Source organism: Phoenix dactylifera, chromosome 2 (genome assembly GCF_009389715.1).
Source record: "Phoenix dactylifera cultivar Barhee BC4 chromosome 2, palm_55x_up_171113_PBpolish2nd_filt_p, whole genome shotgun sequence".
In the NCBI taxonomy this organism is placed as follows: Eukaryota; Viridiplantae; Streptophyta; class Magnoliopsida; order Arecales; family Arecaceae; genus Phoenix; species Phoenix dactylifera.
Window position 1 is genome coordinate 22,601,681 of NC_052393.1, and position 26,931 is coordinate 22,628,611.

Below are 26,931 nucleotides of genomic sequence, written 5' to 3' on the forward strand. Positions count from 1 at the left end.
CATGTCCTCACGAAGTGCCAGATCAATATTCATGCATCCTAAAGTAAATGTCAGTCTTTCTTTCCATTCCGAAAAATTTGAACCATTAAGTATTGGGATGCATGATGTAGATTGAGAAAAAACTGTCGGAAATAAAGCTGCAAAACATATGCTTACTATCAATATGCATGCTATAATTACGTTAAAACCTTATTTAAATTACTAACCCTTATTAGCAATTTAGTGAGTAAATCAGAATTAACTTTACAAGATTTACCCCTTTATGATAAAACTAATGCATTAAGTATGATAATTAATGAACTTTAGATTTCTAGTTGAAAAATCTAAAGAATAACAGCCAGATCAGCTCCAGATCGGTGGTGAAGCACTAAGCTCACTTAAGTACAGCCTTTCTTATGCATGTAGGCCTTTTTGACAAGCTTTTCCTAAACACCGTTATTCAATAGATAATTTCACTAGATGTAGTTTAATATTAATGAAGAATTCAAAGCTTTTGGGTAACAAGATTTCATCATAAATATCACTAATTACATTATTTCATCCTATCATTAACCTTATATAATGACTTCCCTTTGGGGTCGATTCATTATGTATGATGCAAGTATTCAATTTCATGAGATGGTGATAAAAGACTCTTTATTGATTAAATTAAAATATTCTGAGATTCATGGGATGCTTTGGCTCGTCACCACAAATATGCAAAAAAATAAATCATTTTTTATGTCTTTTCCTACATAAGATGCTTTGACTCGTCTCATGCATATATCACCCTTTTATCATGAAAATATGAATAATTTAAACAATCATGTTTCATCATAAAAAAGCATCTAAATTGATCATTTATGCAATAAATTCATTATAGGGAGTAATACATAATTATTAGAGTACTGTTCTATAATGAAACTTGAGTATAGGGACCAAATAAATATATTTGAGGATCTTTCTGTAACTCAACTTTCTTTTGGAGATCATATATGAATTTCTGAAGCCTCTTTTTAGACATAACATATTTGCAGGGGGTTAACTGCAAAAAAATATAGTTTAAGTCAAAAGGATTCGGATTTCAGATTTTGGGTTGAAACCCCAAAACCTGAAACCTGTTAATCCTTTCATTTTTTTTATTGATATTGGCCAGACGAATTTGGATTTCGGGTTGGTTTCCAAGCCCGAAACCCGAATTCCAATGCTCCATCTTCTTCCCCAACCGAAAGGAGGAGAAGGGGCCAAAACCGGCATCCCCTTCTCGCCCAAAAGGTGGCGGCGGCCGCCAGAATCCCTTGGATGGCGGCCCGCCGCCTTCTTCCCATGCATCCAACCGTCGTGTCGCCGGCGATCGAGAGGAGAACTGCTGGTAAACGGCGGTTCTTTTCCTTTCTTCTTGAAGACCAACAGGAAGAAGACCTCCTTCACCCCCCTTTTTTTTTATAGTGGCATGGTGGCGTGGCCTCTAGCCGGCTCGCCACCGGTGGCCTTTTTGGCTACCTCATGGGAGGAGGGTACGGCGGCGGAAGTCGGAGCGCCGCCATCCTTCCTCCTTTTTTTCCCTCTTCCCCTCCGCTCGCGATGGCCATGGCGGGTCGCAGACGCTACTTGGGTGGCGGTGGCCATGGCGGCCATTGGTAGCGATCGTGGCTGCCTGCTCTCCCTTATTCTATTCTCAAAAGGGGAAATGGGTTTTGAGAAGGGATGGGTTTAGTCCCACATCGCCCAAACAAAAGTAATTTCACTTCCTCAAGTAACATGGGCAAGGAGACATTTTCCCAAGTTAGGAATTCAGTCCCATATCGGTCAGCCAAAATATTTTCACATGTTTACATAACATAGCCTCTGTGTAAGGTGTGAATTTCAGGCAAAACGGGTTTGATCTATTTTTGGATCTAATCTAATCCCGCTCTAATACCATTGATGAAAGCTTTAATAAAATAAGATCATACCTTGATTCGCTAAATCCATCTTTGAACTCTGAGATGCGTGCAATTTGATCCGCAATTACAATCAACCAAAATTAACTCTAATCTAAATAGAAATTAGCAGAAGAGCTTTTTGGAGAGAAAACTCTTAATGCGTGATTAGAGAAAGAGTCTAACAGGCTATTTATAGTTTTCTCCAGGGACTAAATGCCGCAGGTAATACACTCGTGAAGAGTCACCCCCCATCAAGGTAACCACCCTTCACTACTACGAAATGACATTAATGTCCTTATGATAATCAGAATTCACAAAATCCAAGGGATATTTATCAAATCTGGATTCTAATTAAATGGAATCAGGTTTAATTAAATGAGATCCAAGAGTTCATAGAATTTCTCCTTATTCTTATCTGGCCTTTTGGCGGATGGAGGATGTGGCCAGTGAAGCAGCACCAAAGCTTGCGACCCTTAAGAAGCTACGTGTTTCTTGGACCCCTGAAATATAATTTGTCTGATCTAGAATGGTGGAAAAAGGCTGAAAAAAAAGTCAGATTTATCGGCTTCTGAAGAAAAAAGTGCACCTTTTACACGATGACATTTGGCAGCGCTAAAAAAAACTAGAAGGAGAAAACATATCCAAAACCGAGCCGTCTGTGACCAAGTGCAGAGCCGTCCGTATAAAAGCCTCTCACATGAGGGTGCGTGCACATTCCTACTGCTGAGATCACCAAAAATCGGACCTGACCGAAGGGGATCTGAAGCAATAATGGCGATCGAGATGGCTACAGGCAATAGAGATCAGTGCTGAGCGGTCGTGAGCACTGGAGACTGGCGCTGGTGGCAGGGCCGGCCCGAGCCCTAGGCGACTGAGACGGTTGCCTAAGGTCTCGGGCCAATGAAAGGCCTTCGGGAGGCTGACCAAAAGAAAGCAAAGGCCTTGATCTGGGGCTGGCTATGAGTCTTCTCCCTTGATGGAAAGGAGGTGGAGAGTTTCCTGGCCTGCAGAGGGGGAATTTGGGATGTTGGGGACAGTAGTTTTGTTTTGGGTGGGGGGGGAGAGAGAGAGAGAGAGAGAGGAGGGATTTGGTTGGCTTGATAGACGCCTGAAGCCACTCTTATCTTTCATCCCTTCTCTTTTTTGGTTTTGGTCTTGGTTTTCCTTCCCTCACATTACTCCTGATCCAGCTGGGCCATCCGGAAGAAAGATAGGGGGATTGGAGATGGACTTCTTCGAGGGTGGAGATTCTTTTAGTTTTCTCCTCTCGGTTTCTTCTCCCTTGGGTGGTAGAGAGAGAAAAGGAGGGAGGGGGTTTAATGGCTGCTGTGCTGTGATGTTGTAGTTGCCGCTTGGGTACTTACTTAAAGGGGAGATGGTGGGATGGGGTGAATTTTCCATAATGACCCTACTTTCTTTTATAGTGAGGTTTCTTTATGAAAAAATTCTTTTCTTTATCTTGCCCATGAAGTGCCATAGGATGACCTTTTTCTATTTGGCTCTTATTTGACATGGTAAACAGTATTGCCAAGCATTATCTCAGTTATTTAATCAGTTTCATGGCTCTTCATTTAGTATAATTACTTTTATATGCTTCCATTCAAGAATTATATTAAATTAAAAAAGCTTCTTGTCTATCTTTGTTAGATTCATGTATCTTTGTTAAAATAGTGTACGTGATAGCTATCTATTTTTTTATATTTTTTAAGTATTTTATATTTATTAAAAAATTTATTAAAAAAAAAGGCCTCGTTCATTGGATTCGCCTTAGGCCCCAGAATGTATTGAGCCGCCCCTGGCTGGTGGCCACCAATGGTGGAGATCAAGGTTAGGTGGCTTTGGAACGTAGAGGGAGATCAAGACAATCCAAAAATATGGCAACCGTCCCGTACTCACAAAAATTGGTCCTATAAATAGGCAAGGCTCCCACCTGTTAATAAATTTGACATATATAATATGATATCAGGGCAACTAAACTCTCAAATATATTCATAAATACCACCAAAAAGTTATAAATAGAGTATCTCATTAAATTTATAACTTTAAACTTTGAGTGTTTAATTTATTTATACATAATCCTCCTAAAGCAACACTTTAGTATATAAACTGACCAAAACTAGGCCTAGCCTAATTACAAAACCAGCCTTGTCTTTATTTGCTCGCCCCAAAATCTATTATCAGGATTATCTGAGAAGAGAGATTTGAAAATAATGAACTTAACAGCCTAATAAATTTTTAATAGTACTAACAACATGGTAAGTAATTACATTATATAACCCAATCAAGCAAGTATCAAATAATTTATCTCCACATATCTATATAAAGAAATAATGCATTTTACTAGAGTGAAATATAATATCCAAATTTCTTATTCAAAACTATACTTATACTTAAAATATTCAATCCCATATTGATTTCAAATCTACAACCCATAAGACTACGACTGCATTTATACCCATGACTAGGTCGAAGTACTGTATTTAATCCCTAGAGGGCCGGTTACAGTATAGCATTTAACTCCTACAGAGTAGGTGACATAATACATTTAATCCATATAGAGTGGGTTCTTATTTAATGCTTAGAGTGTAAATCATATACTACATTTAACCTCTGCATTATAGGTCAAGTACCGCATTTAACTTCTACGGTGTAGATTAGATAAGTGAATTTTTCTAATGACTCGGTATCTTCCAAAGTATGCATAATTCACATTAACATACAAAATTATGGCCTAATTTTAGTATAATTCCAAACAAATATAATTTTACCTGCATGATCCAGTTTGCATAAATACAGTAAGAATTTATACAGCAACCTATAAAAACCATGTAGTTAATTTTAAAAAGATATGATTTAATATATGTTACTATAAATCGAGACAACTTGCAAATTTGAATTCATAAAATTAAAAAGATTCTCGTATGCAATTAAATTTGAAATCATATAATAACTTGAACAATATTTTATGTGAAATATTTTTAGTAATTTAAATAAAATACAATGAAATATAGAATATTACTTACCTTGTTGACAATAATAGTTAAGCAGATTAGCTACTAACATGAAATTATCAGGACCTAATAATTCAGAAATCATACAAATGCTGAATCAGAGCTTAGCTAATATTTTAAAATAATTTATAAAAATATAAAAATATTTTAAAATAATTGAAAAAAACTCTTTCCACAAGCATTCAAGAAATTTCTTCATAATACCATAAACAAGCAGCGAAATAGATTTACATAATTTACATTCAAATTCTAATTTAAATAACAAAATTAAAATCTTACAAGACCAATAATATTTCAAAATCTTGCATCAATTCTAAAATAAAATCTAGTCTAAATAAAGATGTCAAAATCTTGTCTCTAATCGCTCTTCCATAATAAATTTTTGGGTCCAACTAATTCTTCGAATCTATAAAAAAATAATAAAATATTGTATAATGATTTAGATAGCCCATACTTTAGCTAGATAAATGAAGCAATAAAATAATAATAATAATATGCTGAAATTAAGTATGTAAAGCACATCAATTCAAAACCAAATCTATACACTATTCAATCATTTTAAATTTTATTCATAAATAATTTTTTTTCAAAAATTTTCAAAACATTAAGATCATCTTGACAACCATAAACTATAACCACATTTATACCCTATGGCTGGGCCAAAATATGAGCTCATCAAAGTGCCAACGTATAACCCTCACTGGCAGGATATCGATATGCTGTCGTATAATCCCCACTAGCAAGTAGTAGGGTATCGATATACCAACGAATAATTTTTACTAGCAGGGTATCGATATACCACCGAATAATCCCTACTAATAGGATATCGATACATAGTCTGGCTGTGAGTCCACTATTTCAAAGTAAAATTTATTTTTTTAAAGCATATTCAGTGCTCTAAATCGTAAGATAAAATCGTACGACATCAAAATCAATTGAATATAATTTATATCAAGCTCAACATGTTCAATTAAGAATCATAGAATATTCTAGAAAGAGGCATATATAATAATAAAATACTATGCATCAAGTTTATAAATCAAGAATAATTCGATTAAAAAAATATTTATAATTTATCGATAAATCTAGAAAAAGAGTTACATTACTTATCTTGCAAGTGCAACTCGAATTATAGGTCCAAATAAATTCGACAATTCTTTTTAAGATCTAAAACTCCGACGAACGCTCATCTGAAATCTTTGGCGAATACCGTGAGGCAAGAGAAAAAAGAACCAATGGTGGTCTAATGGTGATCGGCAAACCTATCAGTGAGGCCAAAGTCGGTATGAGGGTATTTAAATAATCGTTCAAGTCAAACAGGGTTGAACAGGTTTTTTTTTTCTGGTCTCCTGCTCCAAATTAAATAGGGCTCCCTTTTTTTTATTATTCTACTCTAATTTTTATATCGAAGCCAAGTGGACGAGGTCTCATTATTATGGGCTGACTGTTGCAAGAGAGAATTTAGATTCGTTCACTTAGACAAAGCCAACAAAGACACGACAATTAAGCTTTGAATCTGTGTGGTAGAAAAGACGTGATGGGTTTTCCTTTCCTTCTTTCTGTCTTCTTGTTCAGTTACATGCATCTCTGATGATACTCCTAGTGATACCTCTCTGTTTAGCAACTAAAGGTTCTAGATCTGGATGGTGCATCCTCAAGTATTAGAACCTAGAAAATTATAGTGCAGGTGCCTTCCTTTCTCACTCACAAAAAAAAAAAAAAAAGGATCTCCAACAATCTATCATTACTTTCAGGTTTCTGCATATGGATTTTATCCTTCAGCTGCAATTTGTTGTTGTGCTGATTGCCTTTGTTTCCCTATATCATCTATGGATTGAAAGGATTATGAGTAAGAAAACTAGGGTTAAGGAGCCCCCCAAACCATCAGGTGCCTTGCCCATAATCGGCCACCTTCATCTCCTCAGGAGGCGAAAGCCCCTCGCCCATGTGTTCGGAGAGATGGCTGATAAATATGGGCCAGTCTTTATGCTTCATTTCGGTATGCGTCGCACGCTCATCGTCAATAGCTGGGAGGCAGCAAAGGAGTGCCTCGCTACCAATGACAAAGTCTTCGCTACCCGTCCCGGCAACGCCGCCGGGAAGCATATGGGCTACAACTATGCCATGGTAGGCTTCGCACCTTACGGTTCCTACTGGCGCTTGGTCCGCAAGATATTGATGGTAGAGCTTCTCTCAAACGCCCGTCTCGAGACTCTCAAGTATGTCCGATCCACGGAGATGGACACATGCATGAGAGACCTGCATGAGCTGTGGCTCAGGAACAACGGAAGACCGGTCAGGGTGGAGATGAAACAATGGCTGGGGGATCTGGCCTACAACATAGTGGTTAGAGTTGTGGCTGGGAAGCGTTACTTCGGCTCGGGTGCAGGCTCGGATTAGGCATGGCGGTTTCGGACGGCCATCAGCCGGATCCTCGGCCTTCTGGATGCGTTTGTGGCGTCTGACATGTTCCCCTTCCTCGAGTGGATGGATTGGCGGGGACATGAGAGCTCAATGAAGTCGGCTGCTCAAGAAGCGGATTCTGTCATGACTGGATTGCTCGAGGAGCATCGACAGAGGCGACCTTCTGGCAGGGCTACTGGTGCTTCCCAAGATTTCATGGACGTGATGCTATCGATAGTGGAAGATGCTGAGTTCTCTGAATCGAACGCGGACACCGTTATTAAAGCTACTTCTCTGGTATTGTTCATAACTCCCTCTAATTGTTTTTATTTCTTTAAAAATTTTTAGAAGATAAATCTCAACTTTTATATCAATTTTGTCGTCTGTTATTTCGTCTGATTCTTCTCGAATAGAGAGCTGCGCTCAATTAAAGTCTTACTTGAAAAAGAAACCTCTGATTTGACCGGCCTGTTTCACGCCCCGAAAGTTGAAATTAGGGCTTGATTGCTACAGATACCGAAAAGAATAGATCTCAAAAAAAAATATCGAATTTAATAAAAAATCATCTTAATCGAACGTCGTATGAATAAGTTATGGCCTTCGAAAGTTTGGCTTACGACTCGACTTTCCAATATGATTAATCTTACTCCTGAACCTTGTTCAGCCCTATTCGTAGTAGCCAAGATAGTCCGCATCGAGTCAGAAAATTATCCTGGATTTGCTAATTATTTTGAGGATTGTTTTGGTTGTGCCTTGTTGCTTTCCCAATTTAGATGATGTTGATTTATTTGCTCGGTAGATGATTATTATGAGGAGGTTTTTTTGGCTCTATCATTTCAAAATTCCTGAGCTTTGCTAAATGAAATTTGATGTTTCTGCGGTGTCTAGCAGTTGTGTCTAAATCAGATAATTGATATACATAATTAAGCTGCTGAGTTGGAAAATGTTACATGCATCTCCATGTAGGAGATTATGTTTGGAATTTCTGATGCCAGGGCCACCAACAAATCTATTGTGGAGTCATAGCACCAAATCTGATATGCATTAAATTTCAGTGATTTTTTTTAACAGAATACCTGGAGCACCGCCAAATACTTGGAAGAAATATAATTTAAAAAATTACCTAGGTCAAACATTCACAAAAGGCTTGAGCTCAAGCCATGCCTAGGAGTAGATTTTCACACCATATGAAGGCAATATGCTTCTCATTTATAATGACTAGCATTAGGATAAGTCGCTTGCTGAACCATGGACACAAATTAGTTTCAATTAAAACAGCAACCGGATGTTTTGGTTGATACACCAATAAACTATTGTCCCATACCGAGAGTACCGTACGGTTCCAATACCAAACTGAAACTCAAGAGATGGACACCTAATCTTAGTACATTAACTCGACTTTGTACTGGTGTACGAACAATATATCAGCATGGTACCAATACTAGATCCTGTACCGAGATTGTTAACCTTGAAACACTTAACAACCATATGCTAAACAAATTGATTCTCATTTTACTTCTCAAATATTAAAAGTAGTAGAAGAAGAAAAGAGAGCCACATGCCAAATTGTGTGTCTCTAAACCAGCTCAGCCAAAATCCAGTTGGTCCTTCGTTGTGGGTTTTTGTTTTAGCTTAACAGCAGCTTAGTAGCTGACTGCCTTAGGCCCTGTTTGGGGGAGCTTTTGGAGGGTCAGAAAGCACTTTCTGGCCCTCCAAAAGTATTTTTAGATGGAAAACTGTGTTTGGTAAATTTTTCAAAAAGCTGTTTCAGCTTTTGCGGGAAGCTGAAAACAGCTTTTGGGAGGAAGCTCCAATTTGGAGCTTTTGGGAGGAAGCTGTTTCAGCATTTTTGGAAAGCTGTATTTTTGACAAAAATGCCCATATTAAAATAACATAATTACATAGTTTGTCCCTTTATAAACCTAAAAATCTGCTGGAGCCAAGAACCCTAGCCGTCAGACTCCCTTTCGTAAGAAAATGTATTTTTCTTTTCAATTTTTGTATGCATCTCTTCAACCACATTTTAGAAGAAAAAAATTTTAATCCTTTTCCATACCTTCCAAAATCAATCTATTGTTTTTTTTTATCATCAACCTCGCGGCCCACGCTGAGGTCCTCCTCGAGCGTGGACCACAAAGAAGAGCCCCTGGACCGCGGAAAATTATTTTATGAAAAATTATGAAAAATTATTATGGAAAATTATTTTATACTAATAATTATAATATTTTATACCTTTATTTTTGTGTGATACTATAAATATAATATCATATTATATTATATCATAATACATTAATATGCTATGTTAAATAATTTAATATTATGTTATATTATGAAAAATTAATTTATACTAATAATTATAATATTTTATACCTTTATTTTTGTATTATACTATAAATATAATATCATATTATATTATATCATAATACATTAATATGTTATGTTAAATAATTTAATATTATGTTATATTATGAAAAATTAATTTATACTAATAATTATAATATTTATAACTTTATTATTGTATTATACTATAAATATTATATTATATTACATTACATTATAATACATTAATATGTTATTTTAAATAATTTAATATTATGTTATATTATGAAAAATTAATTTATAATAATAATTATAATTTTTTATACCTTTATTATTGTATTATATTATAAATATTGTATTATATTACATTACATTATAATACATTAATATATTATTTTAAATAATTTAATATTATGTTATATTATGAGAAATTAATTTATACTAACAATTATAATATTTTATACTTTTATTATTGTATTATACTATAAATATAATATATATTACATTATATCATAATATATTAATATGTTATGTTAAATAATTTAATATTATGTTAAATTACCAAATATTAATTTACTCTAATAATTATATTACTATTATGCTATATTAACATAATATTATTTTATATTACAATAATATTATACTATATCGTATATTTATGTATTAATTTATGTTATGTTTTATTATGTTCTGTTGTATAATACTATGCAATGTCCTTTATGGTAATTTTGTCATACAAAAGTACTTTCTCAGTTTGTTTACCAAACACAAAACAAAGTACCACAACACTTTACGAATGTAGTTACCAAACAGCAAACAGCTTTTTATAACAGCTCTACTTCAGACAGCTCTACTTCCAACAGCTCTACTTCTAACAGCTCTACTGCCAACAGCTCCCCCAAACAGGGCCTAATTAGTCTTTTTCCTTTGGAAGGCTCTCATAATGGGTGGCACGGACACAACAACCACCTCCCTCTCCTGGACCCTTGCACTCCTGGGGAACAATCCACAGGTGCTCAAGAAGGCCCAGGATGAGATAGATGCGGTCGTCGGCAAGGATCGGCCCCTCGATGAATCCGATGTCAAGAACCTGGTTTACCTCCAAGCCATCGTGAAAGAAGTATTTCGCCTGCACCCAGCTGCCCCGTTGCTCGTGCCCCATGAAGCCATGGCGGACTGCCGGATAAGTGGCTACCACGTCCCCGCCGGCACCCGCTTGCTCGTCAATGTGTGGAAGCTGCAGCGAGACCTCGGCGTGTGGCCCGAACCTGATGAGTTTCGACCTGAGAGGTTCCTGTCTGCGCCTCATGCCGGCGTCGACGTCCGGGGCCAGCATTTCGAGCTCAACCCCTTCGGGTCTGGCCGGAGGTCATGCCCGGGGATCTCCTTCGCTCTCCAAGTGATGCACCTGACCCTTGCTCGGCTGATCCAGGGCTTTGAGCCGGAGACTCCAGGTGGTGGGCCTTTGGAGATGGCGTATGACCTTGGGTTGCCTTACCCCAATACTACTCCATTGGAGGTCCTGCTCCGCCCGCGCCTAGCCGATATACTTTATGAATGATTGTGCATGGAGACAACTGATGATGATGTTGGCGGAAGCAAGTTTCTTTCAAGAATCCTGCATGTATGGATTAACAAACACTTCTAATTAATGCTAGTTCCATAAAATCTACCAAGGCTTTTTCCAAGAGACGCGGGGGTGACCTCATCCAAAATGACTAGCTAGAAAATATTAGTTGAATTTCTTGATCCTATATAAGTACCCAAGATCTACCCAATGAATAACCGATATGGGACTAAACACACGTCTGCACGGATCCTCACATACTCTCTTGTTCAAGCTCTAACGTCCTCATCAGGCTAAGGGTTCAAATCCATTTAAATCTAATCACAAACACTACAATCGGCTTGTAGTCAGTCCCAATGAGTCTGTGTTGCAGCGTCTTCTAATCCACATAGGTTATGGGCTGGATCCGCTCTGATACCATTTATAACAATCCAAGGCTTCATCCAAAATAACTAGCCGAAAAATATTATTTGGATTTTTTGATCCTATATAAGTATCCTACATCTACCTAACAAATGACCAATGTAGAACAAACATACGCCCAGAGAGAGGGGAGAGAGAGAGAGAGAGATTTCCGAATGTTTGGAGATAAAGGAGACTTTGTTAGTAAGATTTGGCCTTCCCTAGATGATATTTAGGATTCATGTGAGAGGGTTACGTTGCAAAAAGGTAGCGCGGGCATTACCCAGTAATTTCCTATAATGTAGATACTAGAGGATTTTTTGCTCTTACAACCGCATCTTACGGTAATTTCTATCTTTCCTTTTATTTATATTCTTTCTTTTCTTAAATTTTCATTAATTCAACTGTATTAATAATTTGCAATTAAATTTCACTTGTGACTGATTCCAAGTAATGCAGATTCATGCTAGTTTCTTTCATGAATGCTGCTTGCATGGAACCGTAAAGGCTTTAATCAATACTCATTCCATGAGAAGGGGACTGCTATGTAGCAAACTACAAGGATCAAAAAGGCATTAAGAAAAAATATAAAAAAAAGACAGAATAGTATAAATCTTTATTTGTAATTCTTCTGAATTTTTCTGAATATTTATTTATCTGAATTGTTGCCAAACTTGCGACAAAGTTTTCCAAATCTCTTATCCCTGCCAAACAGTTCCCAAAAGCCTGAACTTGGGAATGTTGCTGTCATTATTAATGCATGTACCATAAGTTTGAGAGATATTATCTGTGGAAATAATCACGAAAATCTAAAATTTTTAAATCAGGTAACCATAATGGCTGTGTAAGACCCCTTCAATTTTTCTCTTGATTCTTTCCTCTCGTACCATGGATTCAAAGTAAATATAACGTAAAACTAAATTCAGCATTAAGAAATCTCAATCCGAATAGAATCAACACCATATAATCCCATGCAATCAAGAAACAACAATGGGAAGAAAGGAGGTTTAACCTATTCTTTAATTAGGTTTTATCTAATCCGATAGTAACAAAGATAATAACATATAACTTTAGAGCGGCTCAATTCCATCACCTTAAGCCAAGAACTAACCAATCAAAGCACGGATTATACCTTGGAAGCAAAATAATTATTTAACAAGGACGAGGGAGAAGGGTATTCTAGGCCATCATGATTTTATCTAATCATAACCTAATGGAGAAAACAGAATATATTTAATAATCCCAAGAAAAATTATTTACACAATTAATCACTGACAAGAAATTCAGATTGCAAGATCAAATATAAAACATGAATTTTCTTCATGTAGGATTTGGGCCGTCACAAAATTTAGATAATTATTTAATCCAAAAATTAGGAAAGTTTATTAAACACTCCTTGGAGGCATTTTTTTAAGCCTGAGGAGCAGTGAGCGGGGTAGGGTAAAGTGAAAAAGAATGGTATTCTTGCAACTAGATTAAGGTTTTCTTTATGCCCATAGACCATCACAAATTAATCCAAGCTCTGATACCACATGTAAATAAGAATTATATTGTCAAGATTCATTATGGAATGAACAGGATGATAGAGTAAGGATAGAGCATATCTATTGATGCCGTATACCGATGTCAAAACCTTCAAAGAAGAATGGCCAGGCCATTTTCTCCCCAGCCAGGAACTTGATGGAGAATATCTTTATGATTTTGTAGCTGTGCGAAGAGGGACCTGAACCCAGTAATATATAGACTCCTCTTTATGAGTCCTATCCATCAAGCAAGTCCAATTTTATTTATAACTATATGTTAGAAATGGATTCCTGCATAGGTATACCAGATTTATAGGTCTTATTAATGACCATCTTTCCCAATAGACCTGATTTAATTAACTATACCTTAGCCCTACAATCCAGGCTTTATAAAAGACAAGCTGTTGCTATGCTACATGAAGTCTAACAATCATGTGAAGAACCTTGTATGCAGAGCAAAATGTCTGCTCACCCCTCGAGGGTAATATAGCATACAAACTTCAGCCACAACCCGTAAAATATTTTGCGGCGTCCGTTGATAAATACCTGATATTCTAGTTGTTCAAATGATGAGTCATTATACCACATTCTTGCGGAAAATGATCAGAGGGGATGGACCAAGAAGCATGCGAAGCAGCGACTTCAACCTGCAGGGGACGAGGGGGAGGGGGTATGAGCAAGAGGAGAGGGTCAGGACGTAAAGATAGGAAACAGAATGGAGGACTGTAATTTGTAAATATCCTACTTGTGAGAACCCCCCATTGGCGATGGTTGATCCTAAAATCATGTTTCCATTGCAGGCTTTACACTCCAAACTTGCTGGCGCTAGCATAGAGTCTCCAAGTCTGATGTTTCAAACCTGTAAGCAACTTACCTGCTCATCATTATATAAACCATTCAAGCAAGGTACCTACTCCCACCTGCAGCTACATTATTGTAACGCATAATTAACATGCATCAGCTTCCAGTGATTCCTGTGCTCCCTCTTAAAATATTAAAGCATGTGCAATGTACAATAGGCATGTAATGAACTTATGTAATGATAACCTGTTGGTGAACGGTTAACTGGAGTCGGCAGAAGTTTTGTAGGTCCAGAACATAACAGCAAAAGGCCTGGCAATCTCCGCAATGGTGAAAATCAGCAGTCACATTTGGGCACCTCGAGCACCAAATTTTGGGTGATTATTTCTAAAGCAACATAACTACTATTTTGACTAAATGTACTTTTTACACCAAAACTTGCCCATGTCAGTAAATGATTCACACGATACGTGCATTGGGGTTGTATGTTACAGATCAAGGTTAGTGGAGACAATCTGCATTTCAATCACATTTGATTTCTGTCCAAGCTCTTTTCCCAAACATTGATAAATCAGCAGCAGCCCCGACTGTATCCAGCAATTCCATCTGCCTCTCGAAAAGAGACCCATCCTGCCCATCATTTTCAACTACCGAATGGTCAGGATCAACCATCAACTCCTTCGGGTCCACCTCAATATTTTGCATTTTCGTCTCCTCCAAATGTTCTACCTGACTTTCAGGTATGATATTCCCAGATGCATGCCCTCTCTTACCATCCTCAATGGTACAAGGGCAAGGACTCTGGGCGGCAAGTAATTTGCAGCCACCTGTAAGTGCTGACTTGGCAACAGAAGCTCCTCCAGATCCGATCCTGGCCTCGATAGCCTTGATCAGTGAAGCAGCGGCCTTGGGAGGCACTACACGTGCACCACAAGCAATGGCAGTTGCATGCACCTGAGGATTTGGGCATGTGTATGGCTTGCAGTGTTCTGATAGATTTCCCGTGGATGGAGCCAGAGCCAGTGCACCACTCTGAGATGCTGCTGCTGGCTGCAAGGATGCGTCCTGTAATTGAGAGCTCGGTCCTGCAGGGCGAGCAGAAACTGGCAATGCCTCAATGGGAGCCGCCACAAGTGCATATGAGCCGCCTGGAGTTCCTGGTGTTCCAACTGTTTCAGTTCACCAGTGGGGACATTGTTAGAAATAACATTCCTAGCTAAAAGAATTAAGATATAATAGCTAAAGAACTAAGATATAATAGCTAAGGAATGCTATATCCACATGGCCATAGAGACTATAAATCTTGCTCGGCAAAGGTCTCCTCCCATCTGACACCGTGCTACACGCACAAGCAACTGGAAGGTGTTTCATGCATAGGTGAAAAAAACTTAGAGGTGCATGTTCATTAAGCATCTAAAATAGCAACAAAATTGTACGATGTTATAATTATATATTGAAAAAAGAAAGCTCTGCTTGTAAATAGCTAAAATCCTCATATAATCATTTTTTGGGGGAATTGGTAAAAACAGCGAAGAATGGACATAATGGTGCAGGTAATTTAGCAACCAGAATAGAAGGATAATTAATGATGAAATTATTGACAAGATATGTTATAATCTCAGCATTTTAACATAGATGCTTTCAAGTCATCCAAAATTATTTCTTCCATCAATAAATGCTAGGTCATTTCAAGTCATATTATAAGATTCTTAGTCAATCATACACCTTTCCAAATCCAGTTAGCATTTCTATTTCTTTAGCAATACCATGGACAGAGAATATGTCAAATCACCTAATCCACTAAAAGACCAGCTAAGTGTCTAACTGACAGAAAACAAACTAATTTTCATTACGGCTTGATAGAATACAATAAAATTGGCAGATTATGCAAGGGTGTTTATTCATTTAATGCCAAAAGATACTATTTGTTTGCATCCTACTACCAGGTTCTCACAAAACTGTTTCTGTTTTTCTTTCAACCTATTGTTACTTCTCTCCCAAGCCTCTTGTAATCCATCTTAATCAACAGGTGAAGTACCAATATCAATACCTATACCAGTACTTTACCAGTATGACATGGGCTGATATCATACTATATCAACATATGGTATGCATATTGGTGCCAACACAACTAAAGTGAAGTGCATGCCACATGTTGATAAGGTACAGCATAAGAGATATACCGGTACCAATATCGTATTGATATGGTACACTATGGCCTATATGACCCAGCATTTAAATCCTTTTTTAATAATCTATCTTCACAAGTCTCTCTAAAACAAACCAGCTACAAGTAATGCTTGATACAGTATGACAAAATAGGGCATATTAACAACCTAGGAAGCATGAACATGGATATGGGAAATGGATACGACATGATATGGATATGTCAATATAGCGAATCATAAAAAGTAGGATATGATAGTGCAAGGATGCGGCAATAAGTATATATGTACTTTTTTACATATATGTAAAAAAAAAAATCTGCAAAGCTAAAGAGGCTTTAAAAATAATCCAGTTACATATTTTATATGTTAGCTTGAACTTCCACATACACATCACCTGGTCCTTACTCAAATCTGTAGACAACCATCCACACATTATATTTGAGTATCAACATCACAACCTCCAAAATTAACCATTCATTATTAAAATATTAGCATTCATTAAAAAAAAGTAAAAACCATCTTTAATATATTCTAGTTCATATTTCATATGCTAGCATGAACTCCACAAACTCATCATCTGGTCATTGTTCAAATCTACAGACCACCATACACACACTATATTTGATTATCAGCATCATAAACTCCAAAATTAGCCATCACCATAAGAAGATTAACATTCATAAAAGAATAAAGTAAAAACCCCTCCTCATACTTTTGAAGTATCTAAAAAGTGTACTCGAGTGTATCCAGGAATTATCCAAATCTCTTTTTCAGTTTTGAAAAATAGAATACTTAACATAAGTATGAGACACATATCCAAAAAGCATCCGACAAGTATCGATATCCAATATGTATCTCATACAGGCGCCACATATAATTCGAAGTATTTGTCTTCCTAGTTAACAATGCATACAAGGTCTCATTAAGTAATCCTCTCCAATTGTTTTTTGTGCATTATATCTTTTTCGTACTAACTTTGCTCCAAGCCTCCCCCACCCCTAAAATTATCTTCTCTTGCCATTAATGCAGATGACTTCAAGATATCTAATATGATTTTTCTTACGAACAAAATGATAGGTTGTCTTCCATATCATGAACAATACTGTATATTGTTCCATGACAATGAACTCATTTGCAACCTCACAACAATACTTGATAATGATTCATTCTTTCAATGCTATTAAATTAAATGTCAAATCACCTAACTGGTTAATAAATCGTAAAATGAAATTTGGTATAGAAAGATAGATTATCAATAAACCTTAATCTAACCCAAAAAATAAGCAAGGTTAAGTTATATGAAGATTTACTCGATAGGGTCCTGAATGTATAATCATAATATCTTCTTATTTTTCTACTAAGTTTCTTCTATATTTTTTTTCTATCTTCTCTCCTTTCATTATTTATGTACTATCTTTTTCTCCCATCTCTCTTGACATTTACTTGTACTTTTCCATAGATGACCTTAATTCATTAAAAAAATGACAAATAAATGCTCCATTATCTTCAAGGTAGGTCAAATATGATTCCAACACAATCAATCAATGCAAAATCAGTCTTTTCTTCCAACATTTCCTATATTTTTATGGAAAATCCTTTTCTATTATCTGTTCGGAAATCTAAACCACCATATTAGTAAACCTCGTATCAAACAACTCAAGTTTCGTTACCAAACAATTGTGTAACCAAACACAAATACTGAGATCAAGGTCTTTAAAGACCAATATCTCAACCATCTTAGTGAATGACCGATGCAGAGAAGCCTGAGATGACTGTTATCTTTGGTTAGATGAGTGGCTTGACAGATCATTAAAGAAAATTCAAAATCTGGATTTTTTGGTATAAAATAAGGACTAGATCAACCAAAACTATGATCTAGATTTCATCTTCTTCCCATGCTTCTCTGTCTCCCCAAACCCACCCCGCTATGGATCCTCCGCCCAGCCATCATCCTTTCCTCTTTGCATCCCTGCTGCAGATCTGGCTACCCTCATCCTTGTTGCATTGCTCTGCATTCCGCCCCCACTTCCATTGCTCCTCCACACCACCACAGTTGATCCTTCTCCCTAGCTTATCTTCGCCGTGATCTCACTTTCCTTGGATGGCAAAAAAAGATTATCAATATCTGCCAATATTCATATATCAATCGACCCATGCTTTCAGATATTTAGGTTTACACAACCTTGCTTTAAAAGCTGACATATAAGATTTATCGTATCGATGGATACCTGATACTGATGCAAACTGATGTCAACCAAGATCTCATCTGAGATTAAAACCTTGGGTGGGATAAGGCTAGATGATTATGGTTACGGTACCCAAACACTTGTAACCAACTCAAAGAATCTAAATTGAATACATATTGGCAAATTCAATGCACATCAAACAGTTGGATACTTCTCAAATATCATGTTGCTGGTGGGGACACCAATGAGCCAGTATCACTTTGGCTTGACTGCTAGTCCACATTTCTTGTGTCGTCCAGTTTTTTTTATTTTTTATTTCTCTAGTTATTTATTTAAGTCAAGTTCGTGTCAGGTCCAATCCAATTCAAGTCCAGTTCAAGTAATGTTGAGTCAAGTCAATGTCGGTCCAGCCTAAATAGTGTTGAGTCCATGTCATAATAAAGTCCACATTCAAAATAAACCACCAAAAAAAAAAAAACATCAGCGGTTCACTCATCAAGACCGGTTCCAAGGAGGCTTCTTCCCAACCGAATGAAGCTCCAAGTCTTCTTTCCTCCCCAGCCGGCTCTTCCCAGCCACGTCTTCAAAGAAGCTTCAGCCGATGGATTTTCAGAAGCCATCATCCAAGCCTCCATCAGCTGACTTCCCGTGGTTCTCCAGCCAACGAGTCGTCTTCCTCCCAAGCCGACGTTTCCCTGAACTCCCAGCCGGCCACGCCTTCCCTGGTATCAGCCAACGAAGCATGGGGTTCTCCAGCCAACGAGTCGTCTTCCTTCCAGGCCGGTTCTTCTTCCCAAACCGGTTCTTTCCCAGTTCCAGCCGAAGAAGATGAAGAGGCCAGCCGGCTACCCAAACGAAGCAAGGCTCCATCGCACATCCAGCCATCTTCTTCCCAAGCCGGATCTCTCCCAGCTCCAGCCGAAGAAGACGAAGAGAAGAAAAAAAAACTGAAGGAAACCCATCCGGTTCCTGCCGTTGCAAATGGAGAAGCCACCAAATCCAACGCTGGAGTCTTCCACCGCTCTGTTTCAAGACAATCTCAGCCGGTTCCCACAGAATTTTGGATCTTAAACGCTGCCGTTTATCAACCAAGAAGAAGCCATCCCGATCCATTTCAACGCTTCATTCTCCATCACGAATCTCCCCTGTTTCTACGATTCATTGGAATGTTTATTGCCCATCAATGCATCAATGTATCAGCTGGTTTATGAGTCCCTTTATTCCTTCTTTACCATGTAATTGGTTGCCCTGCCTATAAAAGGGGTTTATCTCGTTATGTAAAAGGGAATGAAATTCAATGAAAAGAGGAGAAGCTGTTTGATGAATTGCCTGAAAGAAGTTTGGTGTCCAATCCCAAGATCCTACCCTCCTTCCTTCTCTAAAATCCTTCTCTTCTAAGTGAACGCGGCATCCCCTGACTTCCGCAACTTCCTCTAGCGCAGGCGGCGCTCATCATCCGGCTTCCCGTTTCCTCTTCCGGACTTCATCTCGATCCGACGAATCATCGTCCGGATTATTTATCCTTTGAATAGATTATCGTGTTTTGTTTTCCACACATCCTACTACCTCAATTAACCCAGGACTTCTGTTTCAGATCTTGTCGGTTTCCTCCATCCGTCTCAACGAAGGGCGACCCGTCAGCGAATCAGGACCCTGGACTTGCCTCCCTCTTCCAGGATTTTTTTCTCGAGCATCGTGTCCGTGTGATCCTTCCACTATAATTCTGAGTAAGTCGTTATTGGATTCAGTTAAGTTCCCAAATTTTTTTTATACTTAACAGCAGGAAACTAAAAGTAGAACAACGTGCCCTAATTATGTGTTGATTTCCTAATCAACAACGATCCGTCTTCTAAATTTATTAAAGGAACTGATCAATTGTCGGTAGTTTCTTACAGTAAATTCGATTTTAATATAATCATCTGATAGCTGTTAGATTTGAGTTGGCTAATAGTTTATGAATTGGGTTGCTGAAATCTAATTAAAAAAAAAAAGAAATTTTAGATTGCATGCATTAATCTTGTTCCACATCAGTTGCATTACTAATTAGAAAAGCGTTGAACTCTTTCAACAGCGAGTTTGACCCACTGAAATGCAACAAGAAGTGGATTTTCGCTCTCATGGTCAAGGATGTAGATATTAAAATATTTGAAAAAAGGTGGGAGACCCTCCTGCACTAAAATTAACCAAGTCCAGATTTTTGGATGCACCAGCCAAGGATGTAGATATTAAAGTTTTCAAATTCTCATGCTTCTCATGTCCTTAAGCTAACCCAGGAGTAACAATGGGGAAGAATGTATAATAAAAGCCCTTAATAAATTATATTGCGGCCTTTTGCTTTATACAATCTCTAAAACAAAATAAATAACATTCAACTTTCCTGTAAATATCCTTATATAACCATTCGTCCTAACTGCCAACACAGAAGCATGATATGTGTCTGGATTTGATACTTGCATCTGTCTTGAATATCGCAACTCATGAACAAGAACTGTAAAATCCTCCACAGGCAAACCTAGTTCAAGAGTTCAAATTACAAACTTGAACCCCTAATAAACAGTGAAGGAAGTAATTATGCTCAAAGTCCATGATGGACAACTAATTGAAGCATATCATTTTGTGGAAGATGTAAATAAATGTGAATGAAACTCAAGCAGCTATCAACAGCTTTTGACATCATGCATCTTGATGTTTATTCATATAAAACACTAATAATAATAACAATTAAATAAATCTCCAAGCCTGATCTTTCAAAATTGCAAATGATTCTAAACTTCGTATGCAGTGTTAATTTGCCGCACACTCTTTCATCGTGATTAGACAGCTAATTAAATTAATATATTGTTTAACACTTTGGCTATCTTACCAGTGCATAGGTTAAATGACTAATATTCCCAAGAGATATCCCTTCTTTCACCCAAACTTAAAAACCAATTAGCTTTTGAGATTATTTTTGTTATTTACATTAGTCCAAGAAGAATGTATAATAGTTAGTACTCGCTAGAGAAAATATTAGTTAACAACCATAGAATCAATTGTTCCCCAAATGCATTGCTTGATTAGGATTTTAGATACTTCAAATAAAGTTGCAGCAATGGCTAAATTACATTCATATAATGACTTATCAAGAAGAATCAGTGAGTCCTCATAACTTCTCCAGATAATTATGGCATTGTTTACTGATTACTAAAGATATTTTGAAGGGAAAAGAAAAGGACAGAAAAAAAAGCATAATATCTCCCAAAGAGTTTCTTAAAGTGTGTAAGATGAAAAAAAATCACTGACAACAACCTGAACAAGATGTTGGCAAGCTTCCCATCACCGGCACGTAGAGTGTCACTGGCACTGCAGGAATAGCCACCGGCTGTGCCTCAGATGAACCTGGACTAGTTAAGTTGTTGCCACTTCTTGGAGTGAAGTCAGCTTTGGCTGCATTAGTAGAATCCAAGTTCTGCAAATTTAAAATGCAAACTAGATAATGATACATAGAGAAACTAATGCAGAAAAATCAAAAAAAATAAAGATAATAAAGAAAAATATTCATGTCAGAAACCCTAAATAGAGTTCTACAAGATCATAAGATTGCTTGATTAAACTTGCAGTTGAAGCTTCTATTATATTTATGCTTATAAATGGCAACCATTGATCTAAAATTTATTGGGCGGGGATATGAATTCAAAATCATATATTCCTTGATGCGGACTTTAGGTATTGCTGAACACTAGTCGTCAATGTACAAGATGAAAAAGACTGAACTTCTTTTGTTATAGTTTTCATGCCAACGCTCAAAGTATAGAGTCATATGATTCTTTCAGGGCCTGATCAAATCAAACTACTGACACATTACAATTTCTTTTACAAACAAATACTACCTATACTGTGAATAGATTAGCTTGCCGAATAAATATCTAGTGAAGTGCTGCCAAATATTCCATATCTGCATAATAATTGTCTATAAAATGCATGCGGAATGATAATGACCACCAAATATGAACACATTAGTAGCTAAATTCCGATAACTTTTACATTAATAGAAAATTGGTATGGACTGCCCAATTTCTTGACAGAATTGTACCCCCTTAATAACAAAAGTGAGATGATTTTTCATGCAGATTCAAGAACTTTCAGAATAAAGGAGATATGCAAATCAAATATATCAGTGTGCAAGTAAACCTGAGATTTCTGGATGGTGGAATCAAGCTCCACATCTTTATCCACTGTCTGCACTGACATCTTCATTTCTTCTGGCAAATCAGAACCTTGTAACCCATTTCCAATCAACCCTTCCATAGGTGGTGTGGAAGGTAATGATTGTTTTAGTACACTGACAGCATTTGTGATGTTCAAAACTTGAGTAGCATGGGCTGCATGCACAACATCCGATGGATTATGCAATAACTGACTGTTTGCTATGTTTAAGATCAACGGGACCTGAACAGGGTGATCGGACTAACTTGAAGCACTTGGTGAAGTAAATGATATTAGCAAAAAATTAAAGAACTGGTGGACATGCTTGAGTTCTTGTGCTGTTATTACCTGCTTGACTTCATTCAAGCATTGCAAGTCTTTCAAAGCTTTTGTTTGTGCTGGATGGACAACAAGAAATGCTTGTTTAGCTCCACCAATATGTAGGCCTTGTTGTCCAACATTAACAGCAGCTTTTTTGGCTGCAGCAACCTTCACGGCAGCCTCTTTCAGAGCAGACATCGCCACATTGTAACTGTCTTCAGTTGCAGCCCCTTCTTGTGCATACCTGATGGCTTCATAGCATAACTGGTTGTATAGGACACACAGTGATTCTTGACTTGTTCCTTGTGTTCTAGCAGAAGATTCATCCATTACCATCCCATTAGCCTTCATAATTGCTCCTTGCAAATTAATGACTTCTCCAGAATTGCTATGTGATTCAAGATTAGGCATCTTTAGATCATGGTTATGCTCCTTCTCAAACTTTGTAACAACCCATTTTCCAGAGTTTGCCCTCTTCACAATAATCATTGCTTTACATCCTATCCTTGTTATCACTCTAGGGCGCTTGATTTTTCCTTCATCTGTTATCTCATTCTTTACACGAACTTCACGAAAGCCTTCCTTGGAACAAACAATCTGCCGAGAAATAATTGAATTATCACGTCTTGAACGGCAATATTTGCTAATACGTGCACGAAAACCCATGTGTCTTGCATATGCTATGTAGAATGTCTTTGCAGCGTCTTCAGACTCAAACTCCATCCCCTCAAATGGTTCCTGAACAGCACCTCCATCACTGGTGTATGATTGTACGAGAAAATCATCATTCCTGCGCACTGTCCTAACCTCCACTCTTCTTGGAGGCACTGGCCCATGGTTATGCTCCTTCACAAATTTGGTAACAATCCATTTCTCAGGGCCCATTTTTTTAACCATTATCATTGCCTTACAACCAACCCTTGTGACTGCTCGTTGTCGCTGTCTTCGCTCACCGGAGAGACCTTCATTAGCACAAGACTCACGAAAGCCCTCTTTAGAACATACAATTCTCCGAGAAATAATAGAGTTATCACGCCTTGAACGAGTGTACCTACTGATACGGATGCGAAATCCCACACGCTCAGCATATGCAGCATAGAATGTCCTCGCTGCTTCTTCAGATTCAAACTCCATGCCCTCATATGGTTCCGCATCTGTATCACCTCCAGATGCAATTATTTCTCCTTTGTCTGGATTTTGCATCATTTTATTATCTTCATCTACAGAAGGGTCGATATCCATGGGAGCAATGGTAACTTCTGTTTTGCCGTCTTCCGAGTCAATATGGCGTTGGACTAATTTATCTTCCATCCTTAGCATCCACTGTCAGACAACATTCTGTCAGTTAAATTAAATCAGATTAGCTTGATTTGCAAAATAAAACATCTACTATACACTGGAAATATCTGTTGGCAATTTGGAGTTTGATGTTTTATCAAAGCCTTAGGTATAGACTTGTAGATGGCTTTAGGTATAGACCTTGAGCTTTAAAGTGGAAACTTGGTTGCCAATGATAGAAGACATTAAGACTGACATTCCCAAATGGGAATGTACATAAATTTACCCAAATTGAGTCACCAGTCAAGAATATCAAATTTTTGAATAATATTAGATAAAAATTAAAGATATCATCAGAATATACAAATACATTAAAAAATTGAAGGAAAAAGGGTAGTCTACAAACAAGGACAGGCAATAGACAACAAGCATGCATGAAGCAATAGATAAACTGCCAGCATTGATTGATGACCGAAACGTCTTTCACAAATAAGTCATAAAACTCCAAAACATTTCATAAAAAATCATGGATTATTACATAGGTAGTGAATATTTCAACTATATGGAAAGAGTCTGAGACATTCAGCAATCAAAATTTTGTAATAGCTGGAGGTTTCTTCAACATTTGAAAGAGTCTAGTAACGAAACTTAGAACACATATATATAGTAGGAAAGATGAATTAATGCAAGCTCACAAAGCAGCAAATATGGGATTCTAGCTAAATAAGCACGCTTACTATTTTTAAAATGATATGAATGCTAAACCTGCACCTATGCTTTTGAGTCCACATGCCAATCCATAAATGCAGTTATAATTGAATCGAAATATTTATATGTATGAAATTAAATTTCATGTGCTAAAAACTAATATTGCCATTGAAGCAATCCAAATTAAAGGGTTGTTTGGAGCCTTGTAGTTAAAGTTGCATCGTGATTCAAGTTGCATTGCAACTTAAGTTGCAGTAGTTGACTTATAAGAAAGTTCACTTCTTGCATTTGGAGGAGAATTTGGGGACAAGAGAAGCATCTATCAAAGGCATTCCGTTGAACATCCTGTAAGCGGATGCCATGTCAAAGCACTCGATGTACATGAAGATGAAGAAGTCGACATCAAAGCCATGGGTGGCGAGGGGTTAAGCCTAGACCTAGGTGCCCATGGAGATGAAGCGAGTGGCGGTGCGCGTCTTGAGGAGGGTGGACAAGGTGAAGGAGAGCGGCGGGGCGGGGGGCCAAAGGCAGCGCATAGCTGCATAGCCATAGAGCAGGTGGGCGTCGATCGAGAAGGAAAAGGAGGTAAAGTGGAGAAGGAGGGTGGTGCCACATATTAGTCCAGAGGAATAGTTGGGGCGGGAGATCCGGGTGAAAACAAGGAGTGGGTAGGGGTGGTGGAGATGCGGCAATTGGTGAGATAATGGAGGAGATGGGACAGGGAAGGAGAGGGAAAAGAAAATAGTTTTAAAAAATAATAAGATACCTACTCGAGGGACTGCAGCTTGCCCTATAGTCATTTTTGGCCAAAAGCCGACTTACCACAAGATAGCCCTAAGTTGCAGCTTAATAAGCAACTCAACTTACTCTACATTTTAAGTTGCAGGCAACCAAACAAATGGACTAGTCTGTATTTGCAACTCGAGCCGCATGCGGCCCCACTTACAAAACTTCAAATAGCTCCTAAATCAAAAATTGAAAACCTCCCAAAGCATTTATAACCATCTCCAATCGCCTGTGTTTACATCCGAATCACCGCTTATGAAAGTAACAAATAAGCCTGTCTGCAGATTATGGTTGAAGGTATCCTGTTTATCACATGCAGCATGCTACGTTCCCTGGACCCTTCAATTTAGCGTATGGTATCCACACCCGAACACGGATATTGGTGGCACTAGAGCACAAGTTCCTCAGAAAAACTCATGGATACTACAAGGACCCAACATTAAGGCATACACCCGCACCCGACACATGAAACCCGAGTCCATGCAACGTAGCATGCATGAAAGTAACATCCATTAAATCCACTCTCTATACACATAAGGAAGGACAGTGGATCAGTCGGTATGATCAAATGAGTTGCAGCACTCGATCTTTATTCAAAGAACGTCTTCTTCAAAAGCATCCATTAAAATCAAAGTTTTGGAAGGTCGCATCAATATTCAAAATTTTAAAAAGACGATCCAACAGTATTCACCATGCGTGCATAAAAGTGCATGCTGTTTAATCAACCAAGTTAAAAGCGCAAATAAAGAGGAAGTAACTTCTCAAAAATTAACAGACTTTGATCACGGTTAATAAAAGAACTACGCGTGGCGGCAATTCGAACTCGTATCAGAACCGATTACCTTCGAGATTACGACTCCAACTTTTCTCCTGGGAGCTAAGGGAACGAATCCACCACTCGGAGAGGAGCTATGGATCTCTGATCCACGAAGAACGAAGGAGTTGCGGCATTGGAGAGGGGAAAGCTCTTGGATCAGAGGGGATCAGAGCCTTGAAGAGAAGGAGAAGGAGGGGATTGGGGATTCTCGGGCTTCGACCGGATGGGAAGGAGGGAGAGGAAGAGGGAGATAGAGGGCAGAAAGGGAGGTGGGTGGGGGAAGAGCGAATGGACGGTGGGGGTTTGCGCTGGACGGAGATCTCGACAAAGGAGAGGAAGAGAGGCCACGAATTGATGATGGTGTGGGCGAGAAGGCCCACCATATGCGGTCATACACTGGATGGACCGGGACTCACGTGATCCGCAATTAACGGTGCGGTTTTTTTTTTAGATTTTTTTTTCATGAATAATCTTCTAAAAATTTAAATTTATCTAAATATTTTTTTAAAATTTATATTTATTTTTTATTCTCATGAAATACTATTTTTGTAC

General features: G+C 37.8%; 1 protein-coding gene and 1 pseudogene across 3 annotated transcripts; one reads left to right on the top strand and one right to left on the bottom strand.

The window, feature by feature from the left end:
• Nucleotides 1-6,424: 6,424 nt before the first annotated feature.
• On the top strand, nt 6,425-11,309 carry LOC103696284 (annotated as a pseudogene).
• On the bottom strand, nt 10,551-26,704 carry LOC103696283. 3 transcript variants are annotated; one of them, XR_005510734.1, is made up of 8 exons: nt 26,405-26,703; nt 22,818-24,128; nt 22,455-22,730; nt 21,573-21,732; nt 14,177-15,099; nt 13,875-14,055; nt 13,676-13,776; nt 10,551-11,255 (listed from the first exon to the last, which is right to left on the bottom strand). XR_005510734.1 is itself a non-coding variant. In XM_039123681.1 (5 exons), the coding sequence occupies exons 2-5, from the start codon at nt 24,108-24,110 to the stop codon at nt 14,453-14,455; spliced, it is 2,376 nt and encodes a 791-aa protein (XP_038979609.1). In that variant the 5' UTR covers nt 24,111-24,113; nt 26,405-26,704; the 3' UTR covers nt 14,295-14,452. The 3 variants fall into 3 exon arrangements, 2 of the variants coding, with proteins under 2 accessions (XP_038979609.1, XP_026656633.2); XM_039123681.1 differs by lacking the exons at nt 10,551-11,255; nt 13,676-13,776; nt 13,875-14,055 and having other exon boundaries at nt 14,295-15,099; nt 22,818-24,113; nt 26,405-26,704; XM_026800832.2 differs by lacking the exons at nt 10,551-11,255; nt 13,676-13,776; nt 13,875-14,055 and having other exon boundaries at nt 14,295-15,099; nt 22,455-22,712; nt 26,405-26,702.
• Between the last annotated feature and the right edge of the window lie 227 nt (nt 26,705-26,931).